The 20770-nt window shown below is 38.6% G+C and overlaps 1 protein-coding gene across 1 annotated transcript; it reads left to right on the top strand.

The window, feature by feature from the left end:
- Positions 1-1830: 1830 nt before the first annotated feature.
- Positions 1831-20602, top strand: LOC138604853 (integrin alpha-L). Its single transcript, XM_069676875.1, has 31 exons — positions 1831-1911; positions 5698-5815; positions 6089-6180; positions 6292-6383; positions 6486-6600; positions 6682-6812; positions 6900-7042; positions 7245-7395; positions 8223-8358; positions 8463-8536; positions 9782-9899; positions 10011-10153; positions 11120-11266; positions 11355-11552; positions 12364-12494; positions 12747-12904; positions 12985-13148; positions 13644-13760; positions 14589-14659; positions 14746-14887; positions 16473-16571; positions 16737-16816; positions 16903-16983; positions 17076-17151; positions 17666-17776; positions 17883-17924; positions 18012-18137; positions 18233-18346; positions 18448-18498; positions 18588-18698; positions 18863-20602. The coding sequence occupies exons 1-31, from the start codon at positions 1863-1865 to the stop codon at positions 19058-19060; spliced, it is 3579 nt and encodes a 1192-aa protein (XP_069532976.1). The 5' UTR covers positions 1831-1862; the 3' UTR covers positions 19061-20602.
- The last annotated feature ends 168 nt before the right edge of the window (positions 20603-20770 follow it).

The following is a 20770-nucleotide window of genomic DNA, read 5'->3' as shown; positions in this document are numbered from 1 at the left end:
AAACTATAATGACAGAAACCATGTTTGAGAAAAAAGAATTTGACGTATATTTTGGTTTTATGGTTTGACCCATGTTCCACCTGTTAACATGGAGGAGGTGGCTTTATGACCTATACTGCAGCAGTCAGCAGGGAGCTTCACTTTTAGGGAGCTTTCATGTCGTCCATCTTTTTATACGTGTATACGTGTGTATACGTTATAAGTGTCTGACCCCAGCGGTCAGCCAAAACAACGAAAGTGCTATGCAGAGAGGAACAGCAGTCACAAACAATAGACACACCAAAAAGTGAAAACAAAGGGGAAATTAAGCAAAATCAAAATATCTACAATCAGTGGACAATTGAATTTCCATCCATTCATCATCTATACTGCTTATTCTGTTGAAGGTTGCAGGGGGCTAGAGGCGGGGTACACCCTGAACTGATCGCTACTCAATCACAAGGCTCACACATAGAAACAGACAACCTTCCACTCTCACACTCACACCAATGGGCAATTTAAGGAAGCTAGAGTTCTTGGAGAAAACCCACGCATGCACGGAGAGAAAGTTCAAACTCCTCACGGAAGGGCCCACTGCGTCCGAACCGGGATTTGAACTAGGAGCCTTCTAGCCGTGAGGCGACAGCGCTAACCACTGCACCACCGTGCAGCCCCAATCTAATACACCTTTGCCTCTTGTAGCTAATCATGTTCAGTTTAAATCTATATGCTTATAAAGCCCGCCCTCAGACCTGTCAATTCCTTTCACACCAAACTGAGAACAAAGGAATCACCATTGCCTTTGTACTTACCTTACTTACCAAAGAGAGAAATCAAACAGAGGATGCATTAATGATATAAAATCATCACTTTGAAACCTGTAAACCTGCAACCACAATAAACCGTTCAAACTGTACCAGATCCAGTGTCTAAATGTGCACTCAACAGCAATAACATCATAGCTTTTACAATACCTGTCAATAATACTGTCAATTGAATTGCCACCAATACTTTCGGCTTATTTTTGTAGATTACTTTTTGTAATATTGTTATTCTTTTAGGCACTGTCTCTTTTGCATTTACCCTAGTCGTGTTCTCCACCACTGTGTGAATGAGTGTGTGAATGGGTGAATGTGGCATGTAGTGTAAAAGCGCTTTGAGTGGTTGGAAGACTGGAAAAGTGCTAAATAAGTACAGTCCATTTTACCATTCTATAAATAACTGTAAATCCATAATGTTACAGTGTATGATATGGAAATAAAGTGTGTGTGGTTTTGATAAAAAACAAACGTAACAAAAAAACAAACAAAGGGGAAATATCCTGGTTGGAGACGCATTGAAATACAAAGTGTGAATGCTAGTACTTAGAGCTGACCACTTGTGATTGGACCACCTAGGACACATGTTAATACCAAGTGTGTTAAGGGCCATAGTGCCAACGGACATCTCTGTAGTCATACAGAGTTGTATCATAAAGAACGATGAGCTTCCCTTGCACGGTACTTGTGTTGACTCAATAGACTGTGTAACCACAAATTTGTCTATTTCTCTATACTATGTTTCACTTCTACAGACGTGCTCACAAAGTGATACACTCAGTTGTGAGAATGGGTGGGGCTGCTTTCAGTAAGCACAACTTCGTTCATTCTGTGGCAAATTTTTTCATTTAGATAAAAAACGTCACTCAAATATCTTTTAAGAAGTGCATAACTAAGGGCTAAGGAATTACAAAATAAAAGGAGAAGCAGGAGGGAAAAAGCTAAGAGCCAAGTCTCTCCACCGCCTGTTGCGGAAGTGCCTTTATATGTAGAAAAAAAAGCCCACAGGAAATATTGCACAGGCAGCATCACAGGCAACAGCAGCAAATCTGTCAGTCGAGAAAGATGCATGGGCAGGGCGGCATCTTCCTGCTCACCTACTTGGTGGCTGTCGGTAAGTTCTAATTTTTTATACATGTTGAGTCTGTTATGAGTCAGATTTTCTCTACGAAAGGAAAGATAGTAATTATTCATGAATGTTTTAGGAAAGATGTTGGGTGACTTGGAGCTAAAACCCTTGAGAGATTAAATATGCTAAGTTTTTAATTTTTTTTAAACCTTATGAATTCACTTACATGATCAATATTTCAAAAATGTTTTCATATTGTATTAATAGAATGAAGTACTAACACTAACAGTTTAATGTAAAGTGCAGAAGCTCAGGAAATGCGTGTGTTAGGCCACAAACCCACATATCTTCTATAATTCCTGTAGCTTCTTGCTAAGGCTTTTACCAGCTATCGTTGAAACACGTTTTACAGAAGTTACTGCGCAGTGGAAACTGAAATGTCTGTGGGTTATTCACAGAAACCAGAACATTTCTTGTTTTTCATTTGACTTAACTGCTGCGAGGGGGCAAAAAAAAACACTTTAGAGGTGGATATATCAAAACTTCAGTTCAATCTTTCTACACAAATAGTGAAAAAATGTTTTTTTGAGTTAATGCTCTGAAACATGATAAAAGATTTTTTTTCTTTCTTTTTTTTGCACAAAATGCTTTAAACCTAACACAGACATAAAGCACTGTGGTGAACTTCTTATCAAAGTAGTGGAAATAACACATCCAGCAGATACACAGAAACATTAGCGTTCATCTCTATCCACCTGACAAGCATAGCTACATGTTCACTCTCCTTTTAGCTCTGTTTTGGTCGTCTCCAAACTATGAGGGAATTATCAGTCTCTTAAGCTGCGAAAAGATCTTATATTTTATCATCTATATATGCTAGTCTTGTCTGACGTTCGGGGCTGGGAATGCTCAGTAACACTCAGTAGAGCTAAAAAAAAAAATGCTATGTCCAGTGATAGTTCTCTGTGGCTTTATCACCATGACCTAAACCTCTGACATTATAAAGTACACACTTATTTGATCTAATGTTCAAAAGTACAAAAAGAGACCAGATACAAGCAAATGAAAAAAATGTTTGACCTTCTTTAACTCTTGACAATGATTTAGGTGAATTTACTTCTAGAGTAATCTCTTACAGATTCTACATTGAATTGTAGAATGTAATGAATGTAATGTGCCACAATGACATCCAGACTCTCATCAGCGTCATCTGACCACGATTTACCTTCTTATTAATCTCTATAAACAGACTTCTGCAAGGAAGTTCAGCTAACAATCTTTTCTAGATCTAAAATTCAACTTGAGATAAATTCCCTAGGCGCGGTGTCACGAAAGCTGTTCAGCATTCAGGTTTCCTGACTTCCTTGAATGCATCAGATCCACCTCCATTCAACAAATAAAGCTTCATTTTTACTTTTTACTAATTTGCATCATGATGTTGAAATTTCAGCAAAGGCAAGACCTGTTAATTAAAGTAAATCACAAGAAATGTATTTTTTTATGCTTACCATTGGCTACACGCCTGGCATGTTCACCATCGTCCCCATGAGGCTCTTAGTGTTTGGACTGACTGCTCTTTGAAGGGAGCTGGATCTTTCCGGCAGCTCATCGTTCTTTATGATACAACTCTGTATGACTACAGAGATGTCCGTTGGCACTATGGCCCTTAACACACTTGGTATTAACATGTGTCCTAGGTGGTCCAATCACAAGTGGTCAGCTCTAAGTACTAGCATTCACACTTTGTATTTCAATGCGTCTCCAAATGCGTAAGTACAGGTGTGAACACTCCCAGGACGGATTGAGAATGCATTCAGATCTGATCACTCAGGCCACATACGGAGGTGGTCTGGGATGCATTTATCCACACACGTCTGGCAGTGTGTACGCACATGTGTCCTGGGCCACATTAAGCACCTCCCACTCTCTCTGTATCCACGTGATCGTTGCTGTGGAAACAGAGAGACAACTCGGCTCTCATTCCTGTCTGATTTAACATGTTTCCGCTGTGTCTCTTAAAAATTTTATTTTTATTTATTTCTCATGTCACTCCAGCACATGTAAATGTATTTACACAGTGTGCACAGAAATACAGACCGATCGTGTCTGTATTTATTCAGTAAGGAGACTTAAAGTTTTTAATAGGGGATGATCCAGAACTGACAAGGGTGAGAGACGGTGTGGGTCAGAGATATGATCCACAAGCAGTTTATCACAGTTTAAAAATCAAGTAATCCACTTGCAGTTATGAGTTTCCGCTGCACGTGTCCTAGTATAGTGAAATTGCAGTTAAAAAAAGCTGCCTGTAGTAATTTGGCAAAAAGGGGAGTGGATCTAGGGCAGGCAGTGAAATTTGGGCACAACTATAAAAAGAATAGCTCTCACCTACGACATGGTTCTCGTCATTCGCACCAAAGAGCCGTTCGGATCGTCCACTAACGTCACAACACTAAGATAAGATAAGATAGTACCTATTGATCCCCATAGAGGAAATTCGGTTGTTGCAACAGCACAAGTCAAGTAGCAAGAAGGCAAATACAAACAGAAATAGGAATAGATAGAGCTGCACTACTGGTATACAAACGTGACATAAGTGGCAATCTAAAGTGACATGGTGCGAGATAAAGTGACATAACGGTAATATGAGCAACATTTAGCAGTATGAAATAGTACGGTAGGCTATATTGTCGTCAGGCTATAGCCGATGGGGTCTGAGATTGCCTCAACAAGAAAAGAAAGTTTTAAGGAGAAATTGTGGATTTTATGCAACTCTGCCTTGCACTTACAGGGTAAGTCCAGTTTTACTCATCAAAGTCAGTTTCTGCGTGTTGGGGAGCCACATTTGAGGCTCAAGAAGGAGTTCTGAGTTGTGTGATCATATGATGTCATTTAAGTCAGCGTTTGGCTGAAAACTACATGAAAATTGTTTTCCAGTTACCAAAGAATATGTCTTATAAGAAGACAGATGAGATGAAATCTCTCATTCTTCTTCCATTTTCAGTTTGGAAGTTTCAATTTTTAAGCTATCCATCTGGAGTCAAACGATGTTAAACAATGTTTAAGTTCTCTTTAACATTAACACTGTCACCGACTTCCCAGGTCGACTGAGGTTCACTTATATCTGCTCTTCCACCAGTGAAAAAACTTGTGAAATACTTGATGTACACACAATTAGCAGGCGTGAACAATGACAAGTGTTGCAACAACCTGTTTACACAAGGCCATCATGAGATCAACCACTTCGGCGATGTGCGAGCCAGCTGTAACCATCATTGTAATTTTTGCAAAGTCAATACTGACTACCAACGTTAATGTTACTACTACTAATTACTACATTTCAAGCTAGCTAAGTTTCAACAAGTTGCCACTAAACGATGGCAGAGATGTGCTGTAATTTTATTAAAGGAGAAACGTAGTACCTAGTGGGCAGGGACCAGGAGATACCTGGAGGATTTTTACAACGTGATTAAACGTATTTTGCAGAAAAAAACATATCAGACACAATTTATTATTTCAAGCAGAGCATTGTATGTCTTAAAACATGACTGGAGCTGGTCTTTAATGTACTGAGTTACCTCTGCCACCATGAAAAAAGCCAAATTAATTAAACATAAACTTGAAGCTGAAACTGTTGCTAAAGAGAGGTTTTTGTGATATAGAATAGTGGGTTTTGTCAAGAAAAAAAATATAGTAAATAAAAGCATTTTTAACTTCCAGCTGTAGCAGTGAATTGTTATTTTATGTTGCTCAAATTGTGATTGTTTTTTGTCATGATTTCACATTTAAGGCACACAAACCCTTTGATATATGGTCTTATTTTAAACATTGCAGCCATCCACGTTCACTGGGCTTTCAACATTGATATGACGGATCCTGCTGTTTATGTTGGTGATGAAAAAGATTTCTTTGGATACAAAGTGCTTCAGTTCATGTCCGGCACAAACAAAGGGTGAGTTTACATCTTCAGGGTTCAGTTGATGTTAATATAGTTAAGACATGTGTGGTTTCCTTTTGAATGTAACTTAAGTGTGGAGATGGAAGATTAAAGTAGTTAATAAGAAGCTATAATGAAGAGTGGTAACGCTATGTGGTTTTATCACTTTGAATGATGATGTATCCTGTGACTTCCTGTAGCATTACAGGAAGAGTTTTATTTCACTATAAACTGTTTATATCACCTCACCACTGAAATGGTTATTGTGGTTGTTGACGTCATTCACAGGGTACTCGTTACAGCACCTCTGCAGCAAAATGGATCTGGGGGAATATGCAAACTTAAACAAAACCAAACCAACCAGTGCTTCAACCCGAAAGGTTCATATATGTAGTCTTAAAGTCAATATTACACAATCAATTCCAGCATTATAATCAGGATATAATAATGTAGCTGACAAGATGATGACTCATGAAATGATATTGTTGTAGACATTTCTCTGAAAGAGGCAACAATACAAGTCAAGCACTTTGGCATGTCGATAGCTGAAGATCGGACCTCAAGAACGAGCCCACAATTCACTGTAAGAAACTTACAAAATAATGACTTTTAGACAATCAAAAATATACTCTCTCTCTGTCTGATATTTCTTTGCAAGACAAACGAATCAAATTCTTGTTTCTAGGTTTGCAGCCCAAGTGTTGTCCATGGATGTTACGAGAACTCCTATCTGAACAGTTTGTGTTACAAGATCACGGATCAATTCCAGCAAATCTCCTCTTTCGCACCCGTTTTTCAAGGTAAAATACTTTTACAACTCTATGGTTATAACATCCTGTCCTAACTAAATATTCAAACATTTTGACTGTGTATTTTGTCAGAATGCACAAAGAAGACAGTGGACCTCGTGTTTCTCTTTGATGGATCTGCGAGTATGACTGAAGAAGAGTTCACCAAGAATAAGCTTTTCATAATGGACATAATGAACTCCCTGAAGAACACATCAATCAAGGTCACTGAGCTACTGAAGACTTTAGAGCATTTATTTGCAAATTACATTAACATAATGTTATATGAATGTTGTATTATTTTTGTTCAGTTTGCAGCTGTTCAGTTCTCCACCGAAAACAGGAAAGTTTTTGACTTTAATGACTATAAGGACGGCACTGCTCTCGAAAAACTTGAAAGAGAAAAGCATATGAAGTCTCTCACCAACACACACAAAGCACTCAACTTTGTATTGTAAGTTCAGTTTCATCATACAAACAGTTCTCACACTATTGAAGAACTGAAAAACATTCAAATCACTGCTGTTGTTGAGGGAAAGACGCTTAATAAGTACGACTGAAAGATGATGAGCATCTTATTTTTGGAAGTAATGTTCATTGTTATCTAAAGCTGTTTAATCGGAGCATTTAAAATACTTCTTTTATATTTGTTTCAGGGAAGAATTATTTGAAAACCCGGCTTCAGGCGCCTCTTCTGATGCAACTCAAGTTCTGGCACTAATCACAGATGGAGATCCCAGTGACACGGACAGATTCAAGATCATTCAGAGATATGATGACAAAAACATTGTTCGCTTTGTCATTGGGGTAAGCTGTCGCATGATTCAAAATGTCTCGTTTTCCTCTCTTATTTGTCCAACAGATCGATCCCTGTAGCTCAATTAATTTACACACGCTAAACAACAACCTTGAATCACAGCAGTTTATGAAACAGTCACGAAAATATAATAATAAAAAGATCATGTACGAGACGCCGGTTTAGTTCAGTGGTTAAAGTGTGCACCCCATGTATAGAGGCTTTGTCCTAGGCGTGGCAGCCCTGGGTTCAACTCCGTTTTATAGGCATTAAAAGGTTTAGGAAAAGATCATTGTTTTGTTTTTTTAAGGTAAGTCAGAGCTTACTTTTGGATTCACTCGGGACGAGCAGCTGTCTCCTGTCTGCCAGAAATCTAAGATCATGCTGACTGACATAAAAAGGCTTTCATGTGGCTTGGACAAAATTAACTTCCAATTGAAATACATTGACTTGACATTCATGCTGATTGACAACAGATGAACAAATGCGTGTCCATGTGCATAATTCTGTAAACTATATTGTCATGACTTTTTCACAAACTGCTGTGAGACTTGGATAAGAAAAAAAGAAATGCTGGTATTCCCCCAGGATCAATCCTTGGAGCTGTTCTGTTCACTGCTATGCAAATGATACACAGCTATACTATACTAAAAACAATAGTTAAGACATGTTTTACCAGCATGGCAACATTTCATATTTTGTCTTCAAGAAAATGTTCTTGTTAAACTGTTAGAATCATTACAGCTAAACAATTAGTAAAACTTCCTCAATTCAGCTTTTAGCCCAATGTTGTGCAAAAATGTATTGAGGCATAATCTCAAACTAATTCTGATTTCAGGTCAAAGATGCTAAACTGGATAAATTTAGGGCCATTGCCTCTGAGCCAAAGGACAAAAATGCCTTCAAAATCAAAAACTACGACAGACTGACAGGTGTACTGGAAAACTTCCAAGTAAAGGTTTTTAATTTGGAAGGTGATGTTCATTTTTTTTTTTTTCAACCTCTTTTTTACAATGATGTCAGCAATCCATTTCATGCCTCCAATAGTTACATTAAACACGAATGTTTTAATATTTAGGCTCCAAAGTGGCTCGGGCAGGAGACATGACTAATGAAATGTCACAGAGTGGATTCAGTGCTGTCTTCCACAAGGTGAGTGAAGTCTAAATGACAAAATGAAATATAGTCAATCATCACAGTTATTGCTAACTACTCTTTAATACAGGTAAACAGCGTCTTTATACAAATAGCATTTCCTGTAAAAGATCTTTCAGAACATTTTATAAAGCAGGAATTAGGGGCGCAGATTTGGCCCAGTGGTTAAAGCGTGCCATGTACAGAGGTACAGTCCTCAATACAGTGGCGTCGGGCTCGTCACCGACCCTCGGTCATCTGCTGCAGACCATTTGTGTGTAAGTTATCAAATATTGTGATAAGATCAGTGATCAACTTTGAGAGGTAGTTATATAGGTAAAGGACGTTTGTTCTCAAAAGGCTATAGTGATTTTTTTAAAATTATGTGACTATTCTCAGTAGAGAGATCTCAGTTTCGTTCTCTTTGGCGGCACCCATGGCGATAAATGGTAATTGCGGGAGCACATTTCCCAGATATCCAGACAGTGTTGCATGTGTGACGTCCACGGTTGGCTCCAGTTGTAACTCTTGATTTTCCTCGCTGACGGTCGCTTTCCTTTTTTTGCTGTTTGCTTCATCTGAGCGTCCAATTTGTTTCTTTCTCTTTGGATTTTCAGTTATTTTTGAAGTTGTATCTGTAGTCATCGATCTTTTCTTTGTTTGTTCAGCCATAGTAGATTACTGTTTAGTCGCAACACTTGCAGAGACCGGAAAAGCAGCCACTTAGCTCCGCCTACCTTCTCTGGCAGACCAACCACTGCTGGTTGATGGAAAACGCATCACTAACTGGGTGCCACTTGGGGTTTTTTTCTGTCGCACCAGACACCCAGTCCGTAATTCTGCAAATGCAAAGGCTTTCAGCAGTCATTAACAGACATTTATCTAAATGAAAATCTTCGAGATTGTTATTCTATGTGAGAATATGTTGTCTATAAAATATATATATTAAGCTATACCCAATACTACACTACTGTTGGTAAAAAGAGTTAATCAAGCATATCTCATATTTGACTTTTATGGGGACAATCCCGGCAGCATTTTTAAAGTAAACTTGTGCGACAGTCATCTAATGTTTTGCACTTGAAAAAAGGAGACAACACAATTTTTTTTGATCTGCGGTCTTTTCTCAGACATCACCAAACCTCACCAAAGCCTCAATCAAAGTAGCCTGACAGTTAAACCTCAAAGTCATCTTCCAACATAGCTCATGTTGGTAGCTCCACTCTCTGTGCTCTGACCAGACCTGCACATTTCTGTCCACAGGACACCTTGATTCTGGGTTCAGTGGGGGCAAACAGCTGGAGTGGTTCTCTTCAAGAGCTTCATGGAAAAACTGAAACTACTATTGAAGTTCCAAACATGCAGATGGACTCCTACATGGGTATTGAACATCAAGAATCATTTTAGAAGCTGAATGCTTCTGTCACTGCACAATAATGGCTTCGATGTGAGTAAATATTAAGTAGATTCTCACTTGTGTCTTGTGTTCCAGGATACTCTGTTTCTGTGGGAGAGAGGAATAACGCTTCACTGTATTTCACGGGTGCACCAAGGTTTCAGCACACGGGACAGGTTATACTTTTCAGACACAATGGAACGACCTGGAACGCAGCCCAGAGAATAAATGGAGACCAGGTTGGTAACTGTATTGGAAAAGTTTCCTGCGTCATTATCCATATTCTGAAAAGTAATAATTTCGTTTATGGTTTGTTTTTAAGGGGGTTAGCTTAGCATGTTTAAACCGCTATCTGCCCTTACAAATGAAAGACAGCCTTTTTGTTATATTCTTGTCAGAGCTGGTGTGGGTAATTTTTTCACGAGTCTAGTTTCTCCTTGAATAACAGGAGACTGTCCAACAGAGTTACTTTTTCCATTATATGTGCTGTATAAGAACCTTAGGTTGATATTTGCAGGGTTGCTCAGATTAGATAAATTAACTCAGATGAACTAAACTGTATTTTTGCCTTAAAGAAATCTATCATTCACTTATTCAAAGAAAACATAGGACAAAAATTGAATGTCCTGCAAACACAGAGTTTTTCTTCGAGTAACACTAGGTGCTAGTGCCAGGAAGTTCTCTGGCTTCCTCTCAGAAACCACTGAAATAGTGTTCCTTTGCACATTTTTATAAAAGGTGCACCTACGCCGCACTTTGCATCTGTAATTGTAAAACAAATTTATTCAGACAGTCAGATTTTATAATCAACATTTATGGACTTTTTTTTCTTACTTTATCTTTTCATTGACCTGGCACTTAAACTGAAGGCGTCAACTTTATTCTCCAAATGATTAGATAAGAAAATGGATTTAAAAAATACTTCCATCTCCCATTTGTTTCTTATGCTTGGCCCTAATATTTGTCTGTACTTAATAAAGTATGCTCCGTTACATTTTTTTTTGCATTTAGAGATTCAGTTTATATAAAGGAGAGACATAGTGCCCCTTCTTATTTCAGCGGTGGCAGGAAACCAGAGAACTTCCGTGCCTTGCATCACATTTTGGTAGAAGAAACACAGCTTGTGTTTGCATGTAGGTTTCTCTAAAATAGTTCAAGCCGTGTATATTTTTTTTAACTGGAATGATACAAATTTTGTCTTTTAGTTTGGTTCCTACTTTGGTGCAGAGCTGTGCTCAGTCGACGTCAACTCAGACGGTGACACTGATTTCCTGCTGGTGGGAGCTCCACTGTTTTACCAGCCTCAGGTGAAGAGAGAGGGTCAGATCTACGTGTACACGCTGACTGATGAGGTGGGCTCAGATTCTGTGTTTGAAATTAAATGAGGTTAACTGGGAGATAATTATTTTCATTATCGACAAACACATATTCTTATTTCAGAAGCAACTGATCAGGGAACTGGAAGTAACTGCACCATCCATGGGGAGATTTGGCACCACCATATCCAGTCTTGCAGACCTGAATGGAGATGGTCTCCGTGATGTTGCTATTGGAGCCCCCCTAGAGGATGATAACAGGGGGGTTGTGTACATCTACCTTGGTGACAAGCACAGAGGGATGCGCAGCAATTTCAGTCAGGTGAGACAGGGAATAATCTGACAGTGCATGTTTTTTGGGTGAAAAAGGAGCTGGTCCTCACGGTGGAATTGTTAAAATGTTTAACAATGTTTTCACACAGTGCAACTTGAGTGGATAAATATTGTGACTTTGTGTTGCACAGCCTATCAGTGTTGAAATTTACCGGTATCTTGACGTTACATTAGAGATGATCGATCTGAAATCCATTCAAAAAATAATAATTAAAAAGTTGTTGGGGATCAATCAGAGCTAAATCTTTTTCTTTTTGGTTCTACAGCTGTAATAAACAGACATGAGCTGATTTATGATATTGTGATTAGATGCAGTTAAAAGGCCACGCACCAGTGCAGATATAAAGGCGCTTAGCAGCTGAAAGGGTGGTAGATGGTGTTCGTACAACGTATCCCTGGCACCTAGCTTTGCTGAGCCTGACCTAGCTAACAAGTCATAAAAATGGGCACTGGTCTACCTCAAGTAGCTGACAGCAAATTTAGCTAACACAGCTCCTCGATAAGACACTAAAATTTACCGAGCTGCGTGGTCCTCCAGATGACGTTATGAACTCAGTAACATTCGGTTTTAAGACTTACCTGGAAGGGCAAATATTCACAGCTTGTGTTTAAACAAACTGTTCGGTGGTCAAACACAAGGTGAAAATGTGTTTCCCTTTTGATCTGAACACATAATAAGGCAGTGACCAAATTGAAGATTCTAGTTTTCAGTTATTTTTGAAATCACTCTTCAGAAAAACTTTTATCTGTCTCATTCTGAGAAATGCTTTGTTTACATTGTCAAATCTCTGATACTGCAGAGAATTATGGGACAGAAAATAAGTCTTGGGCTCAGATTCTTTGGACAGGCCATTGACGGGGACATCGACCTTGGGGAGGACGGTCTTCCAGATATTGTCGTCGGATCACAGGGGAAGGTTGTTGTCCTAAGGTATGGATACCGTGTACAAGTGTGTCACTCATGTGTATGAAGTATTCTTTTTGATGTGAGTAAAGGAAGAACTGTCAATCATCTCCTTTTTTCCTGTTAAAACTTCTTCCAACTCAAATCAAATTCAATCTTAGCTTTGCCAAAGGGAAGTGAGCTGTTGCCTTGGTTACACATCCTTCATCCAGTAGTACACAGTTGTCCTTACAAAAATATCACGTTCAAGTCAAATACTAGTTTCTTTCTGTCTTTCAGCTCCAGACCTGTCTTTAATGTCATCGCACGTCTTTCTTTTCAACCTGAGGAGATAAGCACTAAGGACATTGACTGCTGGGGCAGAAAAACTGACACTTTACTGATGGTTACCTTAAATGCCTGTTTTAAAATGGAGGAAACAACCAAGAGCGAAGCAGGTAGGGATGTCACCCAATATAATTTGTTATCAGCTGCTGACAATGCACACTCCATCTAATCCTGCTGTTTGCTGTTAAAGTGGCTCCAAGCTCTGGACTGAACATCTCGTACACGCTCGACGTGGATCCGATGAGACACAAATTTCGAGGTTTCTTCAGTCAAACAGACAGACGAGCCAGGAACCTCACCACTACCTACATGCTGACTAAAGATACCTGCTTCAACTACTCCATCTACATGCCAGTATGAATACATGATAATAACATGCACCCCAACACATTATATCTGTATATACTTACTACTACTTACTATATCCTTATATTTTCCATTAACCTACACAAAGAACTTAAAATCAAAGCAAGCCAAGTTTATAGATTTACTAGTTGGTGAGAATTATTTACAATTGTAAGGTGTAGCCCAAAAAGTAGCCTTTGGGCAATTGGCATAAGGCACTTTGTTACAGATTCATCCAAATTGTTTCTTTACAAACGTTTGCCTTCAATTCATGTCATGAATCATGAATCTGAAATTCAAAAGTATGATTAATTATGGGCATGCGCTGCATATGTTTTAAGAAGCTCTCACCAACTATAATCTGGACTGAATCTGGATTTAACATTTATTCAGTCTTGTAGCGGACTGTGTAAGGAAACTTTCTAAAAGGTAAGGTCTGTTTTTTGTCTGCTGTTTGTAACTTTCTTCAACAGTATTAAAATGGCTCATCATTTTTTCATGCAGAAATGTGTACAAGACACATTATCACCCATCGGCATCAAATTACATTTTTCCCAAGAGGACAGGGAGAGCGCGAATGCTGTCCTGAATGAGGACAGCAAAAGAAAGGCTGTTGTGGAGGTATGCACAGTCACATAAATTTCCATCCTTAGTGATTTTCTTTGCACATCTTTATTTCTAACAAAGAGGGGGTATTAGGCTGATTCACATTTAAAGACATATATGTAATTTTTACAATGTTGGATGTCCAGACTAAACGTGGGTGAAGTTTCAAATCTGTACCTCACAAAGTGCAGCCTCTGAAGGCTTCGGAATGCTGGCCAGTCAGAAAAAAGTGGGCTTATAGGGGCTGGGTTTCCAAAGCCGGCGATATACTTGCTTTTAACTACGCGTTTGGGTACGCATGATGGCTGCCGCACATTCCCTGTATCTGTTTGGCGCATCAGCTATGCACGTCCTCAAAAATTAACTCCACGCGTAAGCGAGATGCAGTATGCACATGACCGGTAGGAGCAGTGTAGTGCCAGTGGGGATGTGACAGGGTCAACACAGCAGCAGGGACGGCAATGGCAGAAGAAGAAGAGCTGATAGATAAAGTCTGCAATCATCCACATCTGTGACAGTGATGTGACAGTCATGCCTGGCAAAATAGCTGTTAACAGATAGACAGACAGACAAACTCCCCCAGAGTTTTACTGAAGACGCAGATATGACACTGTAAATTAGACTGTGGCCACACAGGAAAGATCAGCTTTTCAAGTAATTCCTGTTGTTTTTCAGTCACATCACCATCAACATCTGCACAGTTGTATTTGCACTTTTTATCGTCACTAAACACATACTGTTTGTTGTGTTCAGAAGGAATCCTGTGGTTTTATTTCACACGATTATTTCCGTATTTCTCCCTGTTTTTAAGTGTGACATAAATAGTAATGTATTTGTCTACAGATTCCCTTTGAAAAGCAATGCAGGGGAGATGACAAGTGTATTGCTGAACTTGAGGTGGATTTCAACTTCACGTACGTATATCTGACAAACACACGGCACATCACCTGTCATATTAACATGACATGAACAGATGTAAGAAGTACTTTCTTTCTCTTAGGTCCCCGACATTGTTGGTGACAGAAGATAATTACTTCAACGTGTCAATAAAACTATCCAATCCTGGGAAAGACTCGTACAACACCAGCCTTACAATGAACTACCCTCCAGGCCTCTCCTTCTCCAGGATGACTCTAACAAAGGTAGCGAAAAAACATCATGTCTATTCTATCTTCTTAAAGAGGGAGTGGACATACAGTTATGCCCTTTGTTATGCCTGAACAGAAAGTCTTTAGAGGATTTGAAATTGAAAAATGCAGGATGTGTGGGTGGAGTGTTTTTAGTCACAACTCACTCTGACATCTCACTCTTTAAACTTCCTGAAAAGGTTTTTGAAACTAACACCTGTGCATCAAAGTACAGTTGTGTATGTGTGTATGTTCACGCGAACGTCAAACATTGAATCAAATATTTAAACTAGTTATCCCTTCTTTCTGGCATCAATATCCCTCTCCCGCTACAAAACTCTGCTGCGTCGAGCAAACACGTCCACCTTTACAGATCATGGCTTTCTTACACCTGCTACCTGTTCTTAGAATTGCCCTTTTAAGATAATATTGACACATATTCACACAAGCAGCCCCTTTTCTTCCGACTTCATGTTCACGGTGGGAAGCTCAAATGCTGTTATACTGTGTTCTGAGTTGTACGTGGTATTAACATAAGGAATCTGACAATTTTTGTATCATTTCACTGCCTTCTGATTGACCAGCAACAAAAAAGACAATAGATAGAGAAAACGCTGAGGGAAACATATTTGATATCCTGTTAGCTACGGTCAGAAAACAGCTTGTAGCTTCAGTAATTATTCAGCCACTTCCTTTCTATATAACTATTAAAAGTGGCTCAAAACTAATACTTTGGTATCTTTAGGAAAGGCGTAAATCCCAGGCCTACGTAATGTAAGCTAGGAATTTACTCCTTTGCTAACTTAAAGGAGCAATCCGCCCCTGGGAAAAGCCACTGTCAGTCAAAGCTGGTGTTCTCTATAATCGATAGAAATTTGCGACATAGCTGTGGAGAAAGTTGTACAAACAGCTCGTGGTTTCACCCATTCTAGATTCCTACAACACCCAGCGTGCATTGCGCCCCTCCCTCTGAAAGGAACGGCCCAGCGAGAGGCGCTGGAGTGAAATACTAGTTTCGCTGCAGGCAATGGCTCAGAGCGGTACAGAATCTGAAATACGATGAGAATATATAATATATAATATAATATATATAATAAATAACCGGTTGATCGTCTAAAACATCTTCAGGTCTGCAGTCTACATTTCAAACCTGACGATTTTGAACGAGATATGACATCAGAGGCGGGCGTCCTAGATTGAGGAAGTGTAGTGTTATCTTCATAGACTGGTTATCGCTGTATGTTGTTTAATGTAAGTGACTTCTGTTGTTAGTGGGGTGTCACAGTGATTCACTCTGTAGATATTGGAACAACTTACTCAAAAAGAGCGGGGATGCAATTCTCTCTTGTCATTTAAATCACTTTTAAAAACACACATTTTAAAAATGCTTTTAATGAACATTTAAGGTTGATTTGACTCTTTTTGTTCATAATTTATTTAGTTTTGATGGCTTTGGTCTTTTTTTCTGTTTTAAATGTGCTCTGCTTTTATAGTAAAGTCATCTCTAGCTGCTGTTGCAGTACATTTTATTGTTTATAATTTAAACTAAAAGCTTTTATGCTAAAGGATTTCAAATTAAACCTTTTTGTTCTGAAAACAGTGGACGAGACCAGTGGTTCACAGATGTGACGGAGAAAAAGAACTACTCAACCAAACGATATGTGGTGTCAGCCTTCCCGTGTATCGCAGTCAATCATCTGTGAGTCATTCTGCACTCTGACATCTTTTTAGAAGCGGAAGTCAAGTTTCACAAACACCAACTGTGACACCAGGACACTCTGTAACCTTTCACAACTCGTCACATGGAGAAGTTTTCTCTTTGTCTTCGAATCAAATGTAAAATCATGTTTTTTTTTCTGTGAAGGCAACATTTCTTACTTCTTTCCTCATCCTGACCGACTACGAGTGGAGTGACACCATTTCAATGACTATTACTGGAAATAGGTAGAGGCCTTCCCAAGCATTTCTTCTGTTTTATAAAAATAATATTGAATGTTTAATATTAACAATGATTGCTTTTACATCCTCAGTGATAACTCAAACACCACCAGAGCCAATTCCCTGACCAAAAGCATCCCAGTAAAATTTGAAATTAAGATGGCAGTGACTGTGTAAGTAACCCTGTAATATATGTATAATAACAACATACAATCCTCCCATAGCTACCTGCATATCATCATCATCCTGTATTTTTTTCCCCCAGGAGACAGGATACCATCAGCTATCTGAACTTCACAACAGAGGATGATGCACCGAAAACAATAGTTGCCTTATATAAGGTAAGGCAGCAAACTTAAATTAATCATCGTGTTCGGATGCATGTTTAGAGCTGCGATAACTGACTAATGTTAACAGAACATAAAACAAAACGCTGTATGTAGGAAGTGGATGCAACCAATATCACCACCAGTGGGTTTGTGGCCTATACGTCTTGGTTTATTTGTCTAAATGGCCATATTGACACATGAGGGTGGATATGAATTGCTACACCTCTAAGTCACAATCACAGGTTGTGCCCCTGCTTTATCATGTATCACATCATGATGTATCGGAGAAGACTTTAAAGTAGCAATTGACACCAGGAACCAATTAAGAGAATGTGTTCTGAGATAATAAATCAAGTGAGAAGTATGGTAATTTTGTTTTACACTTCCATTCAGTAAGACTTGTATAAGCAGTGGCCCCCTGCAGGCTGTTACAAAGAATGCTGATTTTGGTTGATGTTGGTAAAATAATAAATAAGTGACAAACTGTTCTTTTAAAAATGCACCAACTGTCTCTCACTATTTACAGATAGATAATCCTGGTTTGAAGGCTTTTCCTGTCAACGTGTCCCTTTTCTTCCCGACTAAACTGGAACATAACTTTGAAATGACGAACTATCATGTCCATCAAGTCCAACAGGTAACTTGACCCCTGCCATAATACTACTTATATATTTATACACGATGCTGCTCTGTAAAGAATCACAACTCTTACTCTTTTAACCAATTACTTTATCTTTTTTAAGAACAAAACTGAATGTGCCAACATTGCTGACATACAATCTGAAGTAAGTAAGACATATTCAGTATAAATTTCAAACTCTGTGTGTCAAAAATATACTTATACCTTTAATTAACTTTTTTTTGTCTTACAGTACTGCTCAGTGGAAAAATACTGCAAAATCATTAAGTGTGACAGTTTCATCCTGGAAAAAGAATCCACTGTTGAGTTTATATTGTCAGGAGACGTACAATTTAAAGATCTCAAGCAGTTTGCAGAGGTGTGTAGCAACAAAACAAGTGCCCACATTTGAAGCATTCACAAATAGTTTAAATCAATGAATATATCATTAATTTGCATGCTCTTAATTTGCAGAACATTGCCTTTCTCAATCGATACACTGGAGATGGTGCAGAGGTTAAATTTAAAAGTTTTATACATGTTGACTACGACAAGCAAAAATATTTGCTGAATCCTTTCAAACAAGAGGTATGTTGACCACAGTAATGCCATCTAAAGATACAGCTTCACTGATTTTCAGTATACCCCATTGATCATATTTAACACAAAATAATCCTGGTTTTTGACAGAAGTCTGATGAAATTGGCCTGTGGAAAGACAAAGATCCAACAGGGAAATGGGTCCGTTCACAAAACATCTATTCGAAATTTTAGATCAAATAAGCTCCAATCTAACTTTGTAAACTTGTTTTTGTCTTCCCTGCCATCAGGCTGAAGTTCGAGTTGAGTTCATAATTCCTCCCAATGAACCCCAGATCATTTTTACTGGAGTTATTGTGGGATTCATGCTTCTCGTCATAATCACAGTCATCATGTTCAAGGTGATTTAATTGTTCCGGTTCAAATCACAGTCCTGTACTTTATATAAATACAAGATAAAGACATACGTCATACTGAGAGCTGTTGCTTAACTAAATTAAGACATGATGATGCTTTTTTGCTCTAAAATGATGTTTGTAATGATTTTTCTTATTTCTTACACAAGCTGGGTTGCTTTAGGAGGAAAACTCCGGAAGATTTTGAAGCAGAAAAAGCTGCTCTTCAAGCTGGCACCCCTACTGACTCTAGCCCTGTCCCCACCAAGGGGACAGTCAGCCAATCACAGGCTGACGCCAAATCTGACCAACCTCGAGAGGAAAAAAAGCTTCTTGATGATGGTGAGGCAAACGTCAATCTTCAGTGACAAGGTTACAAAGAATGCCAGATGCAAGACTGGAAGACTGAGTCTAGCTAAGTAAACATTATCCACCTACCAGTGCAACGAAAGCATATCTTGTTTATTAACTTCATAACCAAAGTCTAAAACCGACAAGACTTGGTTCTATGTCAGGATATTTTATTTCTGCGTGTAGAAATATGTAGTTATATTTCTTATGTTGTCCAAGTTAGGCTGCGGCATAGATAAACGCAGAAGTATAAATCAGGCTTCAGTTGTTGTAAAAATGGCTAGATGAGGAACTTTGGTAACATGATAATTGGTAGACAAATATCAGGAAACATCATACCCTCAAGAAAAGGACCCCCAGGTAAAGAAAGCTGGTGTTGTGTTCTACATCCCATGTGGGAAACACACATCAGAAAAACAGCTTTGACCCTGAATGAACACCAGAAACATCAGCTCTCTGTGGACGCAGTCCAGCATCAAATAAAAGCCCGTCCATACCTACAGCAGGTCATGTGGTGACACCCGAGCACAGACCATGTTACATCCAGCTTGTTCATGTGATCCTCTTAACACACCTAGTTGTTTTCATTTGTGGTAAGCCAGCAAGATTCAAGTCCTGTAACAGTGCTTCTATAGTATATTCTACTTATATTCATTAGTATAATTGTTGCATGTATTATTTGCATTGTAATATACAGTAACCTTTTTATTATTATTATCAGCTTTTAATTCTCTGAAAGCCATTTATTGAGTGAGCAGTTAATGCTCTTCTTGTGTTTAGAAATCCAGTCTGTCCAGTGACACCTTCTTGTCATTTTGTTTCAAAATAGTGCCAAGAGTTTGAGAAAAGTCTTCTATTCCAAATTTCAAGGGAATTCGGATACGACTTACGACCAAGCAATGATTGTGAATGATTTATAACTCCGGTGTCTAATTCATAGTGAACATTGTGGTGCAACTAAACATACAAAAATGCACAACCATCTCAAATATGGCTGTAGAAACAAAAACAGCTGGAAAAAAAACAGCTAATCAGTACTACTCAGTCTCAGTGGCTGTCGAACCATTTATCTCAACGTTTTTTTTTTTTACTTGCGCTCTACTTGGTTCCCTTCCGGTTTTACTGTTTATTTAAAATTACCCCTGTACTGCTGAACTTAATATGGACTAGAAGGATGTAAATCTGATAAACAGCGAGAGAGAAGTATGCTTTAAAGAAAGAGTCAGAAGGACAAGAGCTGAATTTAATGAGCATATTGCTGCTCCACACCACTGATGTGGACGACTGTGTATTCCTACATATATTGTGAAATAAACCAACTTCTAATTAAAGATCAAAGCTAATGCTCATGCTACAATTCCCTCCACCCCTTCGCACCCTCCTCTCTCTCATGTTGAGGCATCTTGCTTCATTATTAAAAAATATTGATGTTATTAAATCATTGAATCATATGAAATAAGTGCAAGTCAATGTAATTATGAAAATAAATGTGTATATGCAAAACATTGTTTGTGGTGCTGTGTTGATTAAATGTACTCATTTGTCGTTGTCCAAGTTGAATCTTCTCTAATGTACATAAATAAATGGCAAAAGGAAGCTCATCTTATTGCGCTCTCACTTATAAACCAGCATACATCGGATCCACACAAAGACCTATGAGTTGTTGCCTCATTTATTTCTGTGTTTAAATCAAAAGGAAAATCTTTATTCATTTGAATAAACTGAAA

Source organism: Semicossyphus pulcher, unplaced genomic scaffold (assembly GCF_022749685.1).
Source record: "Semicossyphus pulcher isolate SPU_LCO1_2020_fin unplaced genomic scaffold, fSemPul1.0.p SCAF_27, whole genome shotgun sequence".
Lineage (NCBI taxonomy): Eukaryota > Metazoa > Chordata > Actinopteri > Labriformes > Labridae > Semicossyphus > Semicossyphus pulcher.
This window is presented reverse-complemented; position numbering and strand designations above follow the sequence as displayed.

Excerpts from the sequence above, each read along its gene's own strand:
- LOC138604853 (XM_069676875.1), top strand. The coding sequence starts at position 1,863 with ATGCATGGGCAGGGCGGCATCTTCCTGCTCACCTACTTGGTGGCTGTC. Across the intron at positions 16,984-17,075 it reads ATTAAGATGGCAGTGACTGT|GAGACAGGATACCATCAGCT; the intron begins GTAAGTAACCCT and ends TTTTTCCCCCAG. Across the intron at positions 18,347-18,447 it reads TGAATCCTTTCAAACAAGAG|AAGTCTGATGAAATTGGCCT; the intron begins GTATGTTGACCA and ends GGTTTTTGACAG.